Genomic DNA, 24,017 nt, shown 5'->3' with positions numbered 1-24,017 from the left:
TGAGATGTAATCACCCGTGTGCATTTTTCACTAGTTGCTGGCTAATAACCAAGCAAAATTATCAAACGCTACAGTGTTTGTGATGAATGCAAACTCTACAGTACTGTTCTAGTGAACCAGACATTAATTGCTAGCCAGACACACTTCTTTGTTTATTACTTGAGATTTCTAGTGAGCTGTTTTTGCCTGGAGTGGGGACTAAATAGATGTAAAAGAAGAAAAAACAAAATACGAGGAGAAATAATACAATAAATAGAAGGTAGTGTTAAGGAAGACCACATAGATAACTAGTCTGGAAACTTTGAAACAAGAAAAGAACGATAGGTGTACAAAAAAACTCAACCATATTCAACAGAGCTCTTGATCGATTGCTCCTTCTTCCTGGTCATGTTTCTAATATCAGTGAGAAAACCAAAAACATAGAGAGCTTGAATTAGTTACAGCCATGGATTATTACTCTGGGTCTCATATTGCCCATGGTTTTCTGTTCACTGTGCTACTACAGACAAAGACTGACCTTATAGAAATCAGCGTTGGTCCTTCTCCAATAGGAGCAGTCCAGACTGAACTGCAATGAGACCTGCACTGTGACTGGCTCATATTTAGACTTACTGATCAGGCATTTCTTTAGAAACTACACCTCATGATCCGTTCTTAATCACAAATGATGCTTCATTCCTTGTTCACTGAAGAAGCTGTAAGCATATCTTCTTTCATCATTCATTTGCTTTTGACATGGTTGACAACTCTACTGCTGCTCTACCTTTTCTTTATGTAGGGTCTCTCCTGCCATTTCTATACACACGATTCAGATACGTCCCCTTTGATTTTGATCTTCATGTTACTATTCCAGGTTGCATATGGATGGTCTCGAAACGGGTTTTTGCCATTTTCTTCATTGTAATCCCTCTAAACTAAAATTCTCCAATTTTATACAGGTTCTCCCTATGCTTCTTTCTCCTGCTTTCTTTCCAGCTAGATAATATAAGATAAATGTACCCTTTTTTACTTTCATGCTTCTAAAATCCTCAAGCATGCCTTTGACCTATCTCCGCAAGACTTCTGTTCCTTCTTTTTTCATGATCTGTTTTCATTCTGGTGTTGAATTATACCACTAGTCTTGTGTTTAAGCCCCTATATCGATCCCTTTTCATCTTCAATGACTGCAGTTTAAATCTTTACTCCGGTTTCGTTTGTCTATATTGTCTTGAAGTGTGTTCATGGTCTTGCCCTCTAAATTGTTCACTTACTGTTGCAGTTTACATTCTCCTTCTTAACCTTAAATCTTTGACTAAAATTTGATTGGCCGATCCTTATCCTCCTTGTGCACAATTTAATTTTCGATGTTTTGCTTTGCTTGCTCCCCAACTCTTAAGTACACTCCACCTTTCTGTCTGTTGTGAAGCTGCTGTGCATTTATTTAATTCGCCTCTTAAGAATCCCCTTTTTCTTCATTCAGTATTCGACTCATTGTGATGTTGGAAGATTTCACCTTCTACCATCTCTTTGTACCATAATATTTCATTGCTTGTACCATTTTGAACATTTCACTTTATAAATTCAATTGGTTTAAATGAGAAATAAACCTGATCATGTAATAACCCAGATCATATAAACAAGTGTCCCTCACAAAGTCACTTCACCATATTCATTTACGAAGACAGCCACTTCTTTGTGTTCCCTTACTTCTTCTCTTATCTACAGGTAGGTAGTTCCTAATTTTTTAATAATCCTTCTCTCGGGGTTATATTCTTGATGATTTAGCAGTGTTGTCTATACCTAAGTCTGTGTCTTTCAAAGCACACTAACTTCATTTCCATAAGATACTCCATATCTTCATTAAGTGACTTAATATTTCTTAGTATTGTGTGGGTACTGCATGTGATCAATCAGAGCTGCTATACTAGACATTTTAAAGCACAGAATAGAAGCTAAGATCCTATTCATTTTTAGTTATTTGCAGATTTATTTAGAGTTGAACCAGACCTTGACCTCACTAGACAAATATAGCAATCATCAAACAGCTTAGGAATGTCTTATAGGGTAAGACAATGGCAACTGCATGGTAATGTAAAATTGTCATATGTCAATATCTTATAGTCCAATCTTATTGTTGGAAGCCGGCTATTTCGGGTAGGCTAAGGCTGACGCCAAAGCCAGGCCGAAACCACCATTCCAGTCAGGGCAAGGAAGTCACACGCCAAGATAACCCCTGCTCACCCTCTAGGTAGCATGGCGCGAGCAGTCTAGGCTAAACTCGGAGGCGATGTGTAAAGCATTTGCGTCAGCGCCCGACAGCAACAACATTCTAGGCACACCACAAAAGAGACTCCACACAAGGTTATATTAAAATAACTTTTGTATTGTCAAAACATATCAGATAGAAATCACACATGTACATTGTGCCAACTGGCACGGCAATATTCACAAGGGATTATTTACACGACAGGGCTACATGGGCCACTGTCTGAGTCAACACTTTGCAGATATAGAAATACTTGTCAGAAATTAGAATAAAAGTATATAAACTTCACTGTAACACAAAGTAACAGTTATAGATCACATCCAGTAACTACTGGGAACAGGTAAGTACCTCCTACGCAACCCTAAACCCCTTAGGAGACTGTCACGCAGGGGGCCAGGACCTCACTAGGACCACCTGTACTAAAAAGAACAACCACCTAAGTATCACACAGCATTTAGGGTTCTAAGAAAGAACACATTACCCATGATGTATGAACCACATTCAGAGGAGTAGTAAAGGAAAACCACCTAAGTATCACACAGCATTTAGGGGTCTAAGAGAGAACACATTACCCATGATGCATAGATATACATTCAGAGGAGTAGTAAAGAGAAACACATAATGTATAAACCTACACATTCAGCGGTGTTAAGAATAAAGCACATGATGCAATAAAATTACATTCAGAGGTACCAGAATAATACAGTAGCGCAATAGTCACATGATGTCTAAAGACATTCAGAGGTGCAGGAATAACACATAATGCAAGAAAATACATTCAGAGGTGCAGTAACCATACAATTGCGCACAATCTACATAAGCCACCACCTGTGGCAGTCCCTAGGCCAACTGGCCTTGTTGGGGCTAGAACGCCCTGAGTCTCAATGTCAGGGGCCTAAACGATGCAGGGGCCCACTACTTGCTGGGCCCCTGGGAACACTCACAAGGGCCTAAACGTTGCAGCTGGCACTAAGTGCTGCGCAGCTGTGACTGGCCTGGCACCACTGTGCCCTCGCTGTCCCACACAGGGACTCTCTCTCCTACCTGCGCCTAAACGGTGCAGCTGCCCACTAATTGCTGGACAGCTGGAGAATCATCAAAACTGCGCCAGGGCCCTCACTGGCCCTCAGGTGCAAACTGCGCCGAAGGTTGGAGCCACACAGGCTCTGAAAACACTGGTCAAACGTTGGAGCCACACAGGCTCTAAAACACTGGACAATCGTTGGAGCCACACAGGCTCTAAAAACAATAGGCACACGTTGGAGCCACACAGGCTCTAAAAACACTACAACTGCCCTTGGGGCGCCTCGAGGGCTCCAGCCAACGTTGGGGCGACCCACTGCCATCCGGGGCCGCCCTAGATGCCCCCAAAGTCGATCATGCCCCTACGAGCCTAGCAGGCTCTTAGAACCACTATGGGGTCCGTGGAGCCAAACAGGCTCTTAAGCAAAATATGGCCCCTCTGGGCTCCGCTGAGCTCACACACGTTGGGGCGACCCGCTGCCAACCGGGGCCGCCCTGCCTCTGTGCCAAAGTCCAGTATGCCCCTTGAGCCTCTCTGGGCTCACCAACCATTGGGGCGACCCACTGCCATCTGGGGCCGCCCTTCTCGCGCCAACTATGCCCCCCTGGATGGAGGGCAGGGCACGGGCCATCAAGAGAGTCTCCGGGGCTCTCTACACATCACGGGAAGCAGAGAGGAGCGGCCCGCTGCCTCGATCAGACGCGGCCGTCCGCAGAGCTCCCCGCCTACCCCCAGCCCTCCAAGCACTCACCGGGCTGGTCGAGGGGGCTCTGCCTCCCACGCGGCTTCCTCCGCTGGGCTCCCCTTTGCCGGCGCGGCTCTCTCGGCTCTCGGGCACATCTCCGGTCTCCCTCCACCGCATGGGAGACCGGCACCGACAACCTGCTTCTTTCTCTCGGGGCTCCCTCCCGGTCACGGGAGCCCCGCAGCAGCCGCCGCCGCCATCTTCCGCCCTTCCTTCCTTCTCCTTCCCGCCGACTGCGGGGGCGGGACTTCTGGCCGGCCGCGACAGGATTGGCCGGCCGGCCGACCACTTCCGGGTCGCTGCGGGCAGCGCAGCGGCCCTCCTCTTTAGGCAGGCAGGCGGGGAACCACGATCCGAGGGGTGGCACCCTCGCTACGAACAGCACCCCATCAAAGTTGAAGCGCTATTAAGCGCTTGGGGCCAAGTAGCGCTGGGAAGACAAATAAAGCGCTCTCCCGCGCTTGGGCAATAAACCGCTCCAAAGCGCTAGAAAAATAGGCAAATCGCTCCTAAGCGCTAGAACCCAGGCAGAGCGCTCCCAGGCGCTCAGGGGGAGGCTCAGCGCCTCCAGGCACTAGGAATACAGCTCCAGCGCTCTCCCCACGAGAATGCAGCTCCTCCATGCTGCCAAGGGTCCCAGAGCTTCCCAGGGGTAAAGCCAAGTCTCCCCCTCAGCCCAGGCAGGGCGGAGGGGTCCCCCAGGAGTCCAGGCATCCAGGGGCTGGGCAGCGCCCACCCCTGATAGATTCAAGTCCAGCCAACAAGAACAAGACAACATTTTGGAAGGGGCAGAGCCCCTTCTTATACACAGAAAAGGCTTTGAAGTCATTTGAAGTCTTTGTGTGAGCGAGCCCTAAGCTCTGGGTGTATCTGGTTTCCCTCTCCTGTCAGCCTCAGGTCAGAGGTGACAGGGGGCCATCAGGAGGGAGAGCCACCAAGGGTGGGCCCACAGGCACAGCCTGGCTCCACCAGACGCTCTTTCCACTCCTCCCTAACAGCAGATGGGGGCCTTTCATCTACGGCTGACTCCGACCCCCCTCCTCCAGACAGTCCATCTACCAGCAGGTCCAGGCATGCCTCGGCCAGGCCCATCAGCCAATCACGTGCCAGCAGACTCACTACACAATTATGCCAACTTCTAAAAGTGGCGCTTCTAGACTAGACACAGCCATGCCGCATACACCATTCTGCAGCATTCATTCTCACGAGTTCATACATATCAAACTCGACCCTGCACTCCCCATGCATCAGGAATCTACCATGGGCATACATATTCCCCATTCATTCCTATGGGAGGGCAGGGCGCTCACCATCCATACACAGAGAGCACACGCACTTTACACTGTACCACAGTGAAAAAGTGCGCAGAGGCCTAAAAATCACCAACCCAGGTTCCAAAAACAGGCTAGGAAAAAGCAAAAAGTCACGGGGTGAACCTGCCCAAAGGACCGGGTCCAACACTTATGTTGTCCACCAGGGCACTAATAACAAGCCTAAACCATGGAAATTGTGCTTGGGCTTTTTTCGACATATGCTCATGATAATCAAGGAACAATCATCAAAGATCGAATAAGTACCACTTGAGGAAGTTCTGGAATACGGAATAGCTGTCAAGGAAAATACAACATTTTTGTGTACTGGTAATTGCATAGCAATTCAGAAATCATATTAAGTCACTAGTAATCTGATTGTAAACACATAATAGATCACCCAGACCTAACAAATGCCCCATGGCTAGAAGATCAGACAATTTTTAAGTTACGCAGTCAAAAAAAAAATAGGTAAAAATCGCAATGCTTTAAAATTGTCCCATGTAAGTCCTGTTTTACACATACAGATATAGCTTTTGCTTCACATTTTGTACTTGTAATTTTGCTTGCTTTTTCCATCATTAATTCAGACCTATAAATTCTAGAGTGCAACGAAAATAAGCCTTGGTAAAGTCAGTAGGTCTCAGATCCAAAATGTTGAGCTACTAGTTTTGTTAGCTAATTTTTGCAAACACGCGCTTACACAAGCAAGGAGACTGAAAACAGATGTGAAAAACCGAGCAGGGTGGGAATGCGCATTGGAAGCAACACAAAAAGCAAGAGGGATGGGAAGTTGCACTTTAATGTACTGCTTAGACAAAAAGACAAAATGTATTTCCCTGAATGTAAGCCAGGTTAGCAGTGAAAGGATACGGCCTACACAAAAATAGGGAGGAAAGGCATTGAATCAGGAGCAGGGAAGGAAGATAGACAACAAAGCCATGAAATCATGAAGCAACGGGTTTGCTCAAAGCCCATCACATGTATATTGGAACAATAAACCCTGCTAAAGTGGTCAGTACCCGAGACCTAAAAATGGGACTAGATAAGCTGCTTATGCTCCAGGTTAAAGAGAGCTCTGTAATCCTACATAATTTAACTGTTACCATATCCGTAAGACAATATTTAGGGGTTTCACTCACAAACATATGTGAATTGCAGCATACAGCAGGGCGACTTTAAGCGGCAACCGCAGAACCCATTATAACCTTTACAAACCTATGGTATCTTTTTATACATGTATATTTCTCTTTACAAAAGATACACAATACAAACTTCAGTTATTTGTATTCATGAAGCACAGTATAGGGATTCTCCTTTTCATGGGGCAGAAGTTGGTCCATTCATGTCAGGTAACAGAAGTGGAAGATGCCTACGTAAACAAGCATTGGGAAAGCTTATAGGTCGGTCATTGGCAAGCTGTTTTTTTTTTTACTTTTATCGAAATCATATTTTACAAAAACAAAAATGTGCTTCTGCCTAGAGTTAGCAATATCCTTGCTTAAAAAAAAGTAAATTTAGCTATAAATTAATCATTGCATTTAATTCCAACATTAACCCGTTGGCTGCGTCGAACGTTCAGCTCCAGTGCTGAACGTTCGAAAAACGGGTGGGGCAGCATCGGTCAACGGACGTGCGCAGCACTCCCAAGGTGGTGCTTGCGATGACCATTGGCCGACGGCAGCAGCCAACGGGTTAAGAACTGATTCCTGGAAGAGAATGGTTCTTGTTGAAAATTCCTGGGTATACAAGAAGATCTGGGAAGGGGAAAATATCATCATAGTGTGGCTCAATCTGGCCAAGGCTTCTGGGCAGGTTTGTCTCCGCTCATGAGACCTATGGCTACTAGGTGGGATGCAGGTGTGAGTGATGGGAACTCTCTGCGGGTTCAAGACCAAACGTATTACTCGATGAGGGTTGTTGACCCTGGCTTGAAGTGCCTCCAGACAGATAGATGAATATATAAATTGCCAGGGGTAATAGGATTCTTGAAAGGCGGGGAGAGGAATGATCAGAGGGGTCAACGTCTTACTTGGCTAAGAGAAGTAGGAGGGAGGTTCACTAGCATAAGAGGAGGGAGCAAAACATAACTGATAAAAACTCAATTAATTCAGATGAGTAGCAGGTAGAATGATGGCAAGTGACTGTAAAAAAAAATAAAAAAGACACACTGTTTTGCAATGTTTCTGGAGACAGAAGGAGTGATATTAGAAAACACTGGTTGAAATATTCTTGGCCCTTCTTAACTAGTAATCGCTGAAGTTGTGCTTTTCCGACAAGACATGTCAGTTAAGGGTGATGTGGCATATTTTTTTTTTTAAATCATCTATGGATTGTAGTTTAATCTGCCATTATGTAGAAATATGAATATTGGGAGATAACCGCGGTATGGTTTTGGGGCAAAGTTTCAGCTTGTAGTTAATAAATTACTGTTCATGAAGTAGATAATAGTTAGACATTACACATCTTTTGAGTCAAATAGCTACAGTCCCTTGCAGTGATTGTGTTACCTTATTCATCAACTGTCATGGAAAGTGAGTTAGATTGCATAGTGGAAGTGAATATTCTTTGGAAGAAAATGTGTATTCATTCTTTCGTCTTTTCTTTCTTTAGCTCACCAATACCCCTGATGTGCATTGTATCTTACAGTAGAGCCTTTGCTTTTAACCATTCTTTCAAGCACTATGATTTTAGTAAGGTTTGTTATGGTTCCTGTTCCAGTCCACTACAATCGGGCCTTACTCCCCCCGAGTCAATAACTACCTGGGAATGACCTGTCCCTTGGATAATATTGTTTCATTTTTGACCCTCTGCCAAGCCAGTGTCTTCATTGAGGCACACATCAGTCCAACGTGGGAATAAGAAATGGTGCCTTAAATATACACAGTTAGGCCCCACTAACCAAATATACTCCGGTTGATATGGGTATACTCAGTTGATGCTGAAAAACAAGCAGGGTTTTCAATTACATCCTTGGATGGTTGTATTTTTCTAACCATGTAAGCCATTTTTGCCTAGATAATCCTTTAAATATTCTTACATGGCACAGTAACAGTCGTAATAGGTTTAGATTTCTTTTGTGTCTATAATGTAAAGGGTTAAGTGTGATTATAGAGCTATCTTTGATTGGGTTATAATTACAGGTCGCTGTAGTCCATGTTGTAAAGGAAGGTACAATCAACTGTGTGTTCATTTATCTTATTGTGGTGCTGGATTTTAACAAAAATAAGTGTCTGCTCACAATATATACACTTATGTTGCAGCTGAGGTCACCGTGTTTTAAATGGAAGCCACATTGTGCAGTAATGTGCTTGGAAAGAGGTTTTGGATGTATTTAGCCAGAGTATTTTTCTCAAAGGAAAATGATAGAACCTTCCTGCGAGAAAGGACTGTTATTCAGATTGCAAAAGACAAGAGTGGGACATTTATTCACCACCTTTGTAAGACAATTCCTGTAGAAAATCTTTTAATATCCTATATTTTTCCTATTTGGTCCCACCCCTCAGCAGATAATTTACAGATCTTTGTCTTCTTTTAATTGCTGCTCTTTGCTTATGCCTTAGTCTCACTTAATTACTCTTTCAATTTATGTATCCTCCCTAATGTTGACTATTGTGATCTCTGGTGCTGGTCACAGTCAAAAGGGTTGTTGAGGCCCTTCAGTTGCATTGCCAAACCATTTGTGCAGAGTCTCACTCAGTCTATCATTAGAATAGCAAGCCACCTATCATTTTACTTTGTTTTTGAAAGTCCTATATTTCAACCTCTTGATTAATCAGAAATGGCACTGAAGACCTAAGGCTCAATTAAGCCTGACACTGAATTAAATTAATATCAGTCTTAAATAAAATGAAATACAATTCCAATGGGTCACCTAATACTAACCATAATGTTAAAGGTAACATTCAATTAACCAAATACTATCTCTCACCCTAAATTGAACTAAATAAAAAACAAAGTAATCTTATTCTGACCCGTAGGTTAACCCTGAACATAGCCCTATATTAAATTATAATAAATTACATTAATAATAACACTAGCTAAATTAAATAAAACAATAAGTAATTATAAACCTAACCTTTAATTTAAAATAATTAACACTAACCTTCAACATAAACCTTAATTGACTTGAATTTAAGTAACATTTATTGTAGCACTAAATTAAGTAAAGAAATTAAAATTAAATACGATTATAATAACCTAAAAGCTAAATTACACATACCTTAAAAGTCTTAAGTCCAGTTATTTTGGTGAAAGTGATTCAGAACCTTAGTAATGGCAGTCGAAGTAGTGATGTAGTTGAAGTGATGGTAGGAAAGAAATGATCTGACAGACTAATGGGGTTGAAGCTATCAGGACATTATCTGGTTCAAACAGTGTTTTATGTTCTATGGTACGCCAGGGCGTGGGGCAGGGGTTTGCCCATCTTGTGTGATAAAACCTTTTTCTGCCTCTCTTGTCCTGGCCATGGAGTAATTTGCCTGCTGACATCAGCCTAGTATTGCTTTGCTCTAGATCCTATCCTGCCTGAATCAAACCAATTTTCCATACAGTTGCTTATAAGGTAACTCCAATATTTCTACAGCTTGACTCTGAGATGTCAGATTCCTAATTTTCTTTATGTGCTGTATTGTGACGCGTAAGTGTCCAGCTCTGTGTCAAATAACTTTTCTAAATTGTTTTATTCCTTTTGTGTATGATGCAAAATGCATATTTTTTCTGTTCTTGCATATATTACCACATTGTTCTAACGCACAGATTCATGCTTTTCTTCCAGGTATGAATGTTTCAAATCCAGAAACTCATACAATTATGCACTTATATTTATACTACTACTTTTCAGTTTGACAGTAACTACAGTAAGTGCCCTTTACATTTTTACCCTTCATTACTATTATTTGCCCATGACTATTGTCACATGCATACTTGCCATTTGTGTTGAGAAACCTACCCCACACCCCCAATTATGTATGCCCTCACACAGAATGTAATATTGTCAAGTTCATTTATAATGCTAAATTAAAATGTAAAACAGGTGCATTTCGTGTTTGAGGCTTCAAGTTGGTTAAACTGCATGACCATTTCAGTGCCACATTTGTTTTCTAATTAAACCCTCCTGTAGTGTAATTCTAGCAGACTAACCTGAACTATGCAAAAGTGAAACGGAAGTCAGAGTTATCTGATTTTTTAAAATTTTGTATTGTTCTTCGTCATATTGTTGCAGGTTTATTTAAGATGGAAAGAACCAGTGTTTCATCAGGTGAGTTCATATCCTTAGATCAATATGGAAAATATGCAGGTTAAATGTTACTTTAAATGTCAGAATAGAATTTAGCAATTATGTTCAGTTTTTACACTTTCAAATGAAATCCGTATGAACACAAAGATAAGTTTGCAGTTGCAATGGTTTGTTATTAGAAATGTTTACAGATAATATTAATTAATTCTGTTTGTATTAGATACTGGTGCTCCTTTCTAAATTACTTATTGAGTCTTAAAACCCTGCGTGCTGGCAGAGTCCCTAAATAACCCTGTGCCAAAGTATGAACAATGCTCTTCGGGTTGAAAAGGTATGGGTATCGGCGAAGGAGGTTTGGAATAATCCATAAGTGTTTCATTAAAACTGAAAATCATACTGTAGCTCTCCAAACTGGTGTGATAAGACTCACTTTTTGAGACCACATCTGAGCCAGAACCTTTGGAATCATAGGGAAATGAGGAACATACATACCTAGGATTCCAATGTCAGCCCTCTAAGGTTGGAAATCAGAAAAATTATTCTTATTGGCTCAAAATATGTACTATTGGTTTTGAATTCCAGGAAACTGAACACAAAGGCCCTGATTGAGATCTTGGCGGTAATGGTCCATCTGTTACTTTTTCAACGGATTCACCGCCCCTCTACATGGCGGCCTGCTCGCTCTATTTATATGTTGTCGGGTCCATGGATTAAAGATCTCCAGAGTCCCGCCGAGTCAGCCAGGAATTCACACACGCATCAGCGGCGTATTAGGTTGAAGCGGCTGTCGACAGGTGTCCATCCAAGAGCACCGGCAAGTTAATCATAATTTGGCTTTCCTTCGAGGCAACTGTGGCGGTAATACCTCCTACTGTATCACCGGTCAAAGGAAATGAGGCAAGAGCGTACCTTTTTTTTTACTGTTTTCCTCTTCCGTTTCCGACTTGAACTCCATCATCCAGGTTTCTTTTTTTGCAGCTCCCCTACGGGGCTAATCGACTCCCTTGTCGCCAGTATCTGAGGTAAGTAACTTTTTTAAATGTCTCACTATGAATTGTGTGTTGAGAATTGCTGTAGCCTTGTGTATTTTCGCATTGCTCTTGCACACAATTTTTTTTATGTGTAAAGCAGTGGTGTTTATTTCCCAACTTGTCAAGGTAAAATGAACACAATTGCATTGACACTTATAAAAAATATATTGTTTTGTGGTGGTTATGGGCGTTGTGGTGCCTGTGGGTTTGCATTCAATAGTGTGCACACGTGTGGATGTTTGTGTGGCATGCAATATGTAACAAAAAGGAGAATAGCACATTACCAACATATGTTTTTGAGGCAAACATAGCATATATGTGCATTTGCACAAAAATAAGTTGTTCTTACCAGTCTCCACTCCACCAGGGACTCACACCCTCAGCAAACCACTGCTAGGACAATGCCAGCACAACCGGGACATCTAAATAGGCTTTGTGGCATACCGCTGGCCTGATGACGCGAGAGCCAGAACACATCTAAATACGGCAGGCTGGACTCCGTCGACGGAGTATTTGAAACCGCTGCCATGAAGGGACAGTGGGAGTACAGGCAAGATCTAAATCAGTCCTATAGTTTGCAATACACAACCATGGCTAAAAGATGTAAAAAGGACAATGAAGGTAGAGAAAAAACATTGACAGGCTAAAGTATAAATAGTGCATCAGCCGTGGCATGGAAGTACGCTTCTTTTTAGTCCTATGTGCACATGTGATCAAATGACATGCTGTCACTCACAGTGGAAGAAAGCCAAGGTGTGAAGAGTGCTGACTCATTGCCCTATGCTATATTCCCTGGTGGGTGGAAGGAAATATGTAGGTCAATTCACTGATGATGTTCAGAAGAAGCCTGAAAACATGGCTCTTCCCTAAGATCTGAGTTTATCTCCTATTATATGCAACCTTTCTGATGAGTGAGAGCTTCTTTTATTCAATCTCTGAGCGCCTAGATACCCGTAGGGTGATAGCTGCTGCGTGTATGCATGTATGAATATACTAGCAGCCCGTCCCGACCTTGTCCGGGAGCAATCATGGCTTAGGGCCCCCGCCCGCCCTGTCGTAGTGCAGTATTATGGCTGTATGTTTACTTTTGGAGGCTTTTGTAATCTGCACACGTTTGTTAACCTGCACGCTCCTCACTTCCCACGTCACTTTTTTCACCTGCAGACGTTTCTGTGACTTTTTCCTCCTGTAATGGGCTGTTTGCCACCCGCTCCACGTTTCTTTTTCCGCAGCCGCTGGCGCACTGCACACGTTTCTTAACCTGCACGCTCCTCACTGCCCACGTCCCCGTCGCCATTTTTTCCTCCTGTAATGGGCTGTTTGCTACCCGCTCCACGTTTCTTTTTCCGCGGCCGCTGGCACCCTGCACACGTTTCTTAACCTGCACGCTCCTCACTGCCCACGTCCCCGCCGCCGCTTTTTCCTCCTGTAATGGGCTGTTTGCTACCCGCTCCACTTACCTGCACACGTTTCTTTTTCCTGTGGCTCGCTCACCGCTCCTCTCTGCCTCCGCTTTCACCCTACCTCATCTGCCGCTCAGCGCTCCTCCCCGCCGCCGCTCCTCACTGCCTGCCCACCGATCGCCGCTCATGTCCGCTGCTCCCCGCGCTGATCGTCACTGCTCCTCCCCGCGCTGTACGCCGCTCCTCCTGATGTCAGGACGCACATCGCGGCCGTCACTACTTTGGAGGGACTAGTTTTTTTTTAATATAACTTTTTAAATAACGTTTATTTTTAAAATGTATATACCCTATAACCATCTACACACCCTGACGATTTTAACGGTGTATCGGGTGTGTAGAGTGGCGCTGTGGTTCCCGAGTTTACCCGCCTCAAAGCCTGAAAGTTCTTGCTTTATTATAGTAGTATAGATGTATTTTTTAACCAGTGTGTATTATTTTGAGGTTTGAATCATCAAAATTGCTCAAGCTGGGATCCCTGGCTTACAGTATTGACTTAGTGGAGGCCGCCAGCTTCCAGTATTGACTCAGTGAGGCCCCCTCCCAAACATTTTTCAGTGGAGGGTCACAGATTCCAGGTATGATTAAGTAGGAGACCACAGAAGTCAAAAGTTTAAAAACAACTGATCTATGAGGTTAACAGGTTTTCAGCACTTTGTGTAAAAGACTTGGTATGCAAATCAAGGGGCAACCTTGCAGCAGGGATGGTCACTAGTTATAGACCACCGCTGTGAAACATGTTAAAAAACACCTTAGGAATATTTGTGTGCCACCTGCAAATGTAGTCTTTGATATCCCACTTTCCCCATGACCCGTATTTGTGAATATATATGGTATCGATGTTTCGTCCCCCCCTAGCCAATATTTATTGTATTGTATGTTGAGACTGTGAACGACCCTCTTCTGTACTATGCACCGATGTGTTTATTGATGCCTTGTTTTAATAAAAAGAAATATTAAAAAAAGCACCTTAAACACAGTAGTGGCAATAATCTGAGTTTGCATCTTTAACACAAGAAGGAATCCTGGGCTCTTTTTAACTTTATTTTTTTTATAAAGAAAAGCAAAAAAGAGGAGTCTGGCATGCAATGCTGGTCACCCCACATGCCCAGTCATTTCAGATGAAAGTAATTCATTCGTCAAACCTTGCTACTGCTGTGAGGAGCAATTATATTAAGGGATAGTGTTACCCACCTCTGCATCTTTCCATAACCTTTGGGGTTTAGAAGTTGTAGAACTGACACTTTTATAATATGCACTAATGACAATAGCCTATTGGGTATTGGCACCTTTTCTTGTGCGTCCTAAAAATTGAGATTAAGACCTCTTAAGATATATATTTTTGTTGACTCAGAGACAATTTTAGGCAAATGTTACAATATGTTCTATTTTTGTATCCAGTTGTGTAACGAAATAGATTTGATTTTTAATTGGATTATTGTTATCATTAATAGTTAATAACACAGACCTGGCCATTTAATTATGTACCCTGGTGGATGTAGATTTTTTATTCATCTGGAACACTGAATCCGCCCTGTATTTTGCTTGGCAGGCGCCCGCACTGTGGTAGCCGATGAGCTGAAAGAGAATGTTACAGGCTATTTTTTTAACAAACACCCCATTCAAGCTCATTAAAATATTTTAGATGACAGTCGAAATTGCTTAATTTATGCATTGCTTCTGAATTTCTTTTTGGCATTTATTAACAAGGTATGTATGTTTCTTTTATAATTGGAATTAAATATTCCTATTTACTTCAGGCACGCTACTTTCTTCAAAGCCGCTGTGTTGAAAACAATCCACATCAGTAGCTGGATCCAATTAGCCCATATGCCAAGCATTGGCAGAATTGACATCACAGACACTGCTTTAAAAAAATTAGTAACTCTGTGTTGTATTATATCAAACAATCTTGCTGTTTCTGCCTAAATACATTTTCAAAAGATTGTCTCTTCTTTGATAGACTTTATAATTCGCCGTCAGCTATTTATCTTGAACCATGATTTAAGTAACTAGCTGCAACGTTAAGTTGTACTTGTGTTGGATAGGAGAGTCTCATGATTGTCTACCGAGGATAGCAGAGAATTATGTTTCGTATTTCTTTTCCCTACTACATCCAGTGAGTGGGAGAGATATAGTTGTCTGTGTATCAGCATGTGTTCAAAAAAGAAATGCTGACCATGGCTGCTTTGTATCCAACAGTATGACTGAGTTATGTTAGCCATGGATCTTTCAAAGCATAAGCCTTGTGGAATGTTAGCAGTGGTGGTGATCTGTTCTGACGCCATCGCTTAGAAGGAGATCCCATAGCCTGCTCTGAATCTATTGAGTGAATCTTGGTCAAGCGTTCAACCACTCCCACCGCAGCTATGTTTTCGCTTCCATAAGCATCTAATAGCATTACTAGCAGTGCTTAACTAAACTCTACCTAGAAGGCATAATTGTGCTTTACAATCAACGAGAGAAATACAATGTGGAGAGGGAAATTAGGAGAGGGAGAACAAGCATGTATAACAGGAGAGGATGTGTATGGCACTCAGAAAGGATTACAACTGTGCAATCAGCTAAAATGGTGCTTGAGCAAGGAGGTTTTTGTTAGCTTCCTTAAGATGAGCAGATCTAAATGTGGTGCTGCTGAAGGACTTTTTCATGGCTAGTGAAGGATTGAATGCTGGCGTTTGTAAGAAGAAGAATTCTGTGCTTCGAAAGCCTCTCTTTCTTCCAGAGATAGGAAGAGGTTATCCTATACTTGGAGGTGTACCTAGACGAAGGGCTAGTGAGTCAGGCCACCTATTTTGAACTTAATTCTGGCATGGATCGGAAGCCAATGAAGTTCCTTCAACATTGTTGACGTGTGATTGAATTTCCTTTTTGAAGATATCCTTCAAGCCATATTGTTAAAAACTGCCTTGATGGTTAAGAAGGAAACCTGAGGAACCCCAACAAGAACCATATTGCTGTTCTTCAGGCAGGAAATTAGTTCTTAGCTGGTCAGGAGATGTTTTATTTTGCTCAGTGCGTGGAGGATGACTTTTGTGGATTGAGCCAGTTGTTGGTGTTTGGTTGCAGCGTCTCAGTGTTGTCAGTAGTGAACCCTAAAGATTCCACAATTGGTGCAGGGTTGGAAGAAAGTTGTCGCAAGAGAATTAATTCAGAAAGTATTTGTTCAATTTGTGTTTATTTCTTGCCTTCATGGGTAAATTCTTTCAATTAAGGGTTTATTCGTGGGAAGTAGGACTAGGAGGTAGGACTCCAGAGAAAGGACTTGCTAATGGTCTGACATTTTCACTATATCTGACTCCCGCTTATTGGCATATACAGACCATTTTAGACAGATGATTGAGGTCAAAGATGAATAGTAGTGAAGCCATAATTTTTTTAATTTTTTTATTTTTTTTAAACGTTATTATTTTTTGAAAAGAACAGATGCAGTACAACATTAAATGCCAAGACATGAGCTCCGTAACATGACACGGCACAGTGTGTAAAGACATTTCCAAACACAGCCATGTACAAGACAATGGGGGGGTGCAGAGGAAGCTAGCAATCCATAGAAACTGTGACGCGGCGGCGCTATGCTCGCGGGACATCCAGTCCCCTGGCCAGGACCGCAAGCCCGGTGGGAGCTCCAGAAGCAAAGATGCAGCTGTGACCAAACAGGGGATGGCCGGTAGCCAGACAGCAGACCAGCACCGGCGGCCGCCGTGGGCCAATGGCCAGCAGGGAGCGACAGCAGTGAGGAGGAGGATCAGGCAGCGCAGGCCCGGTGAGGGGGCAGAGGGGAAGATCAGGTACCGGCCACACCCACGGCCGCCGCAGACCCAGGGCCGGTGGGGAACGCCGGAGAAACATCGCCACTCTAAGGAGAACGGGAGAGGAGGTAGGCGACCAGGGGACCCCAAATGTCAACAGGACGTGATTTAACAGGCATCAGATCCCAGAATTCAGAAAGGAGCGTTTGACAACGGGATGCATCTGCAAGCCAGTCCGCAACCACGGGAGCGGGACGGCAGCCCCAGCACATCGCAACCCTGCGCCTCGCCAGCAGCAGGAGCATAGCAACTAGCCGACGAGAAGCGTCTGGGCACGGCTTGACAAATCCGAGAAGACAGAGGAGGGGGTCCGGGTACACGGCAGCGCCAGAGATTTCAGATACAATGGAGCAGACCTCCATCCAGAACCCCTGCACCCTCGGGCAAAGACAGGATGGATGAGCGAAGTCAGCGGCCGGCGCCGAGCATCGCCTGCAGGAGTCCTCCGGAGTCAGTCCCAAGCAATGGAGATACGCCAGAGTGCGATAGAACCTATGCAAGAATTTGAAGTGAATCAGGCGGAGCCAATAATTCGGGGAGAGTTTAGTGGTCTGGTTGCAGCAGTATGACCAGTCGGCGTCCGAGATGTCTGCGCCGAGATCCGCACTCCACGCATCACGCGCCCGAGTCCAAGAGATGGGGAGGCTTCCAGGGCAAGGGCATACAATCTTGTGACAAGCTTGTGCGGGGACTCCGAAGTGTATACAAAGTCTAGTGCCAGGAAAGTGGGTGGCGGACGCGGGAAGGTCGGGTGCAATTTCCGACATGTGGCACGCAATTGATAAAAGAGAAGCATGTCCATCAAGGAGGGGGACTCAGGGAGGGAGTAAAAGGACTCATCCGGATACAGATCCGCAATGGTCTTTAGTCCACGAGATGCCGCATGACGAGATATGCTGGAAGCCTGCAGGGGCGGAAAGTCCAGGTGATCGACGATGGGCACGGCGTTAGCGAATAAGGGAGAAAGACCTGAGAGTCGACTAAGAGATAGCCATGCCCAGCGCAGCGTTTCAACGGTGTTTATCTCCGCCGGGGGCCAACCGCAGGAGCGAAAAGTGCCGTGGATAGAGGCCAGAGGGAGGCGACATCCAGCTCCACCGCAACGTGAGGCTGATAAGGGGTGGGATGCAGCCAGAAATTAAGGAAACTAGCCTGCGCGCAGAGAGCGTACAATTTGAAATCCGGAGCGCCCAACCCGCCGGCCGACATAGGCAAAGTCAGAATATAATAACCTATTCTAGGTTGTCGCCCGGCCCAGACTAGCGACCCTATCAGTGACCGAAGACGGCGGAAAAAGCAGGAGGTGAGAGGGATAGGTATGTTGGAAAAAAGTTAAAGAAATTTGGGAAGCACTACCATCTTGGCTTTGGCAACCCGGCCTGCTAGGGAGGGGCAGCCGTCTCCACAGGGGGACCTTAGACTCAAGCCAATCCACCGCTCGGCCAAAGTTGGAGCGCCAAAGATCATCCTGGTCTCTGCTCGGCCAAATCCCCAGATAGCGCGTGGGTTCTGCCACCCATACAAAAGGGTAATCCGGCGCAAACAAATGGGTGGCATCAGTTAGGGGAAAGACCACTTATTTATTCCACTTAATCTGGACGCCTGACAGCCCGCCGAACCGGATCACCTCTCGCACCAAAGGACTTAGGTTTTCCCGAGGGTGCCGTACATAAATAGTAACGTCGTCGGCATACATGGAGACCAGGAGGAAGCGAGATGAAAAACCAATACCCCTGTGGGTATGGTGCTGCCGCAGCCGAGCGGCCAGGGGCTCCATAGCAATAGCAAAAAGCATGGGTGACAACGGACACCCCTGCCGGGTGCTGCGCGAGATGGCGATTGGATCCGACGTCAGGCCATTAACTTGAAGTCGAGCCGTGGGGGCAGTGTAGAGTAAATGAATGTTCTGTAAACAGTGGGCACTGAAACCCATTCGAGAAAGAACGTAAAAAAGGAAGGGCCATTCTAGTGTGTCGAACGCTTTCGTGGCGTCAAGTAACGCCGCCACAGCCGGAAGGTCAGGGTTAATTTGGTGCAGTACGGAGAAGATGGTTCAAAGATTGTGAGAGGTGGCCCTGCCCGGAATGAAGCCAGGTTAATCGGGCAGGGCAATGGTGGGCATTAATAATAAAAGGCGAGAGGCGATCAATTTGGCAAAAATGTTGTCAATATTAATGAGGGAGAGGGGGCGATAGGAGTCGCAGCGATCAGCAGGTTTGTCGGGCTTAAGAAGGAGAGTCAGCGAGGCCTCGCGAAGAGACGGCGGGAATATACCAGTATCAAAGGAGTCATTGTACATAGCGGCGAGATGCGGTACCAATAGGGGAGCGAAGGTTTTATAAAAGGCAGCGGGCAGGCCATCCAGGCCCGGTGCTTTGTCGCTCGGGAGGCTGCCGATTGCTGCCAGGATTTCTTCCTTCGAGAAGGGCTCGTCGAGAAATTTGCGATGATAGTCCGCCAGCCAGACTAAAGCAATAGATTCAAAGTATAGGTCAAAGTCCGCTGAGGAGGGGGAATAGCCCGCTGAGTAAAGATTGGAATAGAACGTAGCAAACCGGGCCCTGATCTCTACCGAGGACGTGGTGCGATCCGGGCCACCATCACTAAGGGCAGTAATATAAGAAGCCGCACGCGGGGGTCGCAGAAGGTTGGCGAGGGTGCGCCCAGGGCGATCACCCTCCCCGAAGCGGTGAGCACCGCCCTCTCTACCCAAAACGGACAGCTCGCGATCCGCCTCGTCCGAGAACTCCGTGTGCTTTTGGCGCAGAAGTGCGAGCGTTTCAGGGCTGGGATCGAGCAACAGGGCAGCGTCCAAGTCCCGGATCTCTCTCTCCAGGCGAGCGAGCACAGAGCCAATAGACCGAAGGACGCCCGACTGCTTAGAAATGCACTCACCACGGATGAATACTTTAAAGCTCCATCAGAGGGTAGAGGCAGAGTCAACCGATCCTACGTTGAGCTCGAAGAAGGTGGTGAAGGAAGATTGAATACCGCGTCCCAGAGGGCATTAGGGGAAAGACGCCAGGAGAAAGCCCGTCGCTGAGTGCCAGGGGGCGAATGATGAGCTGGACCGGCGCATGATCCGAGGGGGTGCGGGCCATATGAGTGGTATCAACCGTCCAGGACAGGACATCAGGCGAGGCGACCCAGAAGTCTATTCTCGACCAGCAGCCCCGCGCCCCCGTAATGCAGGTACCCTCCAGCGCGCCCGGGCGCAGATGGCGCCAAACATCCGAGTGCGCATTGTCGGCAAGGATAGAGGACAGTGCAGTGGTGGCCCGCGGGCTCGACCGGGAAACTCCTGACCGGTCCAGCGCCGTGGAGAGGGCGACATTAAAATCTCCACCCCAGATAACGGCTGCAGGGCTGCGAGCAGAAATCAAATGCCAGATGTGGTGGAAGAAGTCGGGGTCGTTTGAGTTCGGGCCATACACCGCAGCAATGGTGACCGGTTGAGCTAGAAGGAGACCGTGTAGAAACACATATCTACCCTCAGGGTCCACGCAGGCATTGGAGGTCTGCCAAGGGAGGCCGTGGCGCAGCAAAATGGAGACCCCTATGGCGCTTTAATTCTGCAATGACCATAAATGTGACAAATCTAGAATTTAGTTGGCAGTCATCACCATTCAGGCATTGAATTGTGGTTGTCGGCATGTGCACGTTTTTTGCTGAATAAAATAGTTGCAAAATCAGCATTTTGTGTTCATTTAGAAGTGCCGGACAAGTACATAACATGCAGGATGGACACTCGCTTATACTCAAAGAGTCTGCATTCAAAAGTGTCAGGGGGTCTGACCCACGGTGGTGCTTGATCTTTTGTTGGGAATGCTCCAAACCGACGTCGCATTAATTTTAGTTTTATATGCAAAGCAGAGAATTTGCTTAAGTAAGATTGACTACATCCAAGACCACAGTATTGATTACCATCCAAGCATGCAATCACTTGCATAAACCAGGTTTAGCCTCTATATGTGAGATCATTATTTTCTACTTTTGAAAAAGAATTTCTTTTCATTGCAAACAGTACATCAGTGATACAAATTTCACACAGCATAATCTGACCAGTGAGTTTACTGTCATCATTTTGCAATCAGAGAGGATACAACATTGTAGGGCGACTGTCCCTGCCTGTCTAACCCCCCTAACAGCTCACAATAAGATTGCCAATGTCCCCGGATCTTTTCCCATTTCTTTGTTGTTTTCTTTTTTTAATAGCAATTATTTTAAAATGGTTTGTACTTGTTCTCGCCTCCTACTTTTCGTTCATGTTCTCGATTGCAGGTTATCTCCCCATAGACTTTTCTTTCCATGACTTGCTTTCTTAGATTTTTGCCCCTATATTGGAATTTAACAATGGAGCTGGGCAGTATTTCAATTTACGACAAGTCTTTAAAAAAAGTACCTTGGCATGATCTAGATTGCCATACAAGGCTACATTTTTTGTCTCATTTGTACTTAAGATACAAACGCTGGAAGGCATAAGGGTTTTCTGTAAAGGTTGCTAACTGCCAAATCTAGAGACTTTTAACTTTTCTCGAACAGTACGTCAATCCCAAATGTCAATGAGGCAGAAATCTGGTTTTAATAACCGTTAGTTAGGCTTAAAGAGAGGTGCCACTCAACGTCTTTAGTAGTGTCTTCAAGGTTAATTCCAATGAAGGAGCTTTCAATTTCAAAGATAACTGATGGTCTCAAAAGTTGCCGCAATAGTCAAATTGAACCCCTGTGTACCTTTAGGTTGTTACTGTCGCGATTTTCTCATTGATCATGAACCAGCATTCGGATTTCTGTGCTTTTTTGCCAATTATCTTAATTTTTGTTTTATCCAGATTTACCTCTATTTAATTGTTCTTACTATAGAAGGCTAGCACTGTGAGTCTTTGTAGACCTATTGGTGTTTTACTTCGGAGGTCTATGTCGTCTCATATTATACTGATGCTAAATGCATCTCTCCTGTTTTTCAGGTGTGGAACAACACTTTATGTAAGTCACTGCTCCTGTCTGCTATATGCAGGTTAAAGAGGAGTGGCATAAGTATACATCCCTATGTTTGGTATGGATTTTTGCAGAGAATGTTTGATGTGTGCCCACTTTTTCTCTTACCGATGAATCGGAGTAGAGCTCCTGTATTACTCACAATGATAGGGGTAGTGGTGGTATGCCCCACAGGCTAAGTTTGATCCACAAAGGAATCCTGGATACTTTGTTCATAGCAGACTTGTAATGAACGAATCAATTATGTAACAGAAAATTTGAGCAAAGTGTTTTTTTCTATTAAAACTGTGACTGTAAATTTTTTTGAAATAGTTCTTTTTCTGGGGCGAAAACCTGTTGAATTACCAGGAAACCGCATACCATTTCCTCTAGGTCTTGCACCAAGAGGTTAACAAGAAATTTTGCCTCCGAGTCAAGCAAGGTAATCAAATTGTAGTTTGCAGGCGTTGCTACTGGATCATTTTTAGCTCTGGCCTAAACACAGCTTTAGCTTCTGCTTCATGTTTAAATACAAAATACATTCATATATAGGGGATTTCATCCAATATACTTTACCACTGGTCGAGTGTCTTGTCACTCGAATTATACTCCCTCCCACTCCAGGAGAAGGTATAGATCAACAGACCAGTCCACTTCAGCCATTGGATGCTTTCACTTTGAGTGACTGAATTTTGCCCTTGCACGTGTATACATGCACCAAAATACTATTTATGCAGCAATAGAACTGGTTACAGACTTGCAACTCCCAGTGACTGATAATCTCTATGTATATTAGGGTTTCATCAACTATTTCCAACACTCTTTTTGTGACGGAAAAGTCCTCTGCATGTGCCCAACTGTACTGTTGTCTGGATCCCTAATGCTTATTTTTTTGTGTCATAACTAAACACTGGTCATGCATGTGTGCCATAACATAGGCCTGTCTCATGTATTGCGGACTTGTCGGGCAAGGTAGGGCGCACAAAGCGCTACTCTCATAGTGGTGAAAGGCTACTGCCTTTACCAGGAGTTATGCAGCACAAGCGTAGTAGTGGCAGCATACCATGTAATGATCAGTAAAAGTGAACAGGACCTTTTTACCCTGTGCCACTGGTGTGAGGCCTACAGGCTCACCCACCTTTTTAGGACTCGGCTGAAACGCGCGGAAGCGCGTCTCCGCCGAGAACTTATTGTGGCCGTGTCTCCTTCCCAGAAGACAATCCTGGCCGCGCGCATCGCCTTGGAGGCGATTCCAAACTGACACGCGCACGCGAACGAGCGCTGCGGCCAGGGGCTGTCTCCTGGGAAGGAGACACGCATGCGATAGCCTCACAGCCAGACATGCACATTGGGTAAACCCGCGGCTCGTTGTTACTGGCGGCGAGTCATCTTGCAGGAATGTGCCCCTGGGCACGTGACTCGAGTTCCCTGCATCCGCTGTATATAGTTAAACACACTTAACCTGTTGCCTACAGAACTTTGTATTTTTGTTTTGAGCGGCTTCTTGGATGATATTGCTCAACGCACCTGGCAAAGACACCCCAAAGCCTCAAAATGTTTTGAAAAATGGCGTTAATCTCCCCTTCGCCAGCAAGGACCTGTTGGAAGGTGAAGCGCACACCGATATTTCTTAATAAAAGACGACGAGGTAGAGTGGCAGCCCCGAGCAGCTGCTCGCCGGGCGTGTGAACATTTGACATACTGCGGGCAGGAATGCAGGTTGTTATGGGTTTCTTTGTGCCGAGTTATTTCAATGCTGCAGCGAGCAACTGTCAAGGTTATTAGTGATTAACTGTATGGTGGCCGTTATGTATTTGCCGCGATGAAAAATAGTTCCACTCCTTGAAGATATCTGCTGTTGGCCTCAGATAACCTCCCTTATCAACGGCCCTCAGGGGCTGTTTCTCCACCCACGGCGTTTATTTCTTTAATAAATCATTTTCTTCGAGAATGCTTCTGTGCGTGCGGCATAAAACTTAATTTTACTTTTTGCTCTTTTCACAACAATTTATAGCGATTGTCATCAGAGAAGTTAAAGGTTAAACGGCGTTGGACAAGCCAAGCAGCTGTTTGTGTCGCGGAGGGACACTGGTCAGACGAAGTTTCCCGGCAGTGACCTACATCTGGAATAGAGACGAGGGCGCTCTGCATACACTGAGCGGGGAGTCTTGTTTGTT

General features: G+C 44.9%; 1 protein-coding gene across 4 annotated transcripts in view; it reads left to right on the top strand.

The window, feature by feature from the left end:
* Positions 1 to 24,017, top strand: part of ACER3 (alkaline ceramidase 3) — a 188,465-nt gene that overhangs the window by 132,973 nt on the left and 31,475 nt on the right. For all 4 annotated transcript variants that reach the window (XM_078658514.1, XM_078658515.1, XM_078658516.1 and 1 more), the window contains exons 5-6: positions 10,102 to 10,183; positions 10,549 to 10,584. In XM_078658514.1, the coding sequence (XP_078514640.1) occupies positions 10,102 to 10,183; positions 10,549 to 10,584 (118 nt within the window). The remainder of the gene's footprint in view (positions 1 to 10,101; positions 10,184 to 10,548; positions 10,585 to 24,017) is intronic.

Source organism: Lissotriton helveticus, chromosome 8 (genome assembly GCF_964261635.1).
Source record: "Lissotriton helveticus chromosome 8, aLisHel1.1, whole genome shotgun sequence".
NCBI classification, from domain to species: domain Eukaryota; kingdom Metazoa; phylum Chordata; class Amphibia; order Caudata; family Salamandridae; genus Lissotriton; species Lissotriton helveticus.
The sequence above is the reverse complement of the archived record's forward strand: the minus strand, read 5'-3'. Positions and strand labels throughout refer to the sequence as shown.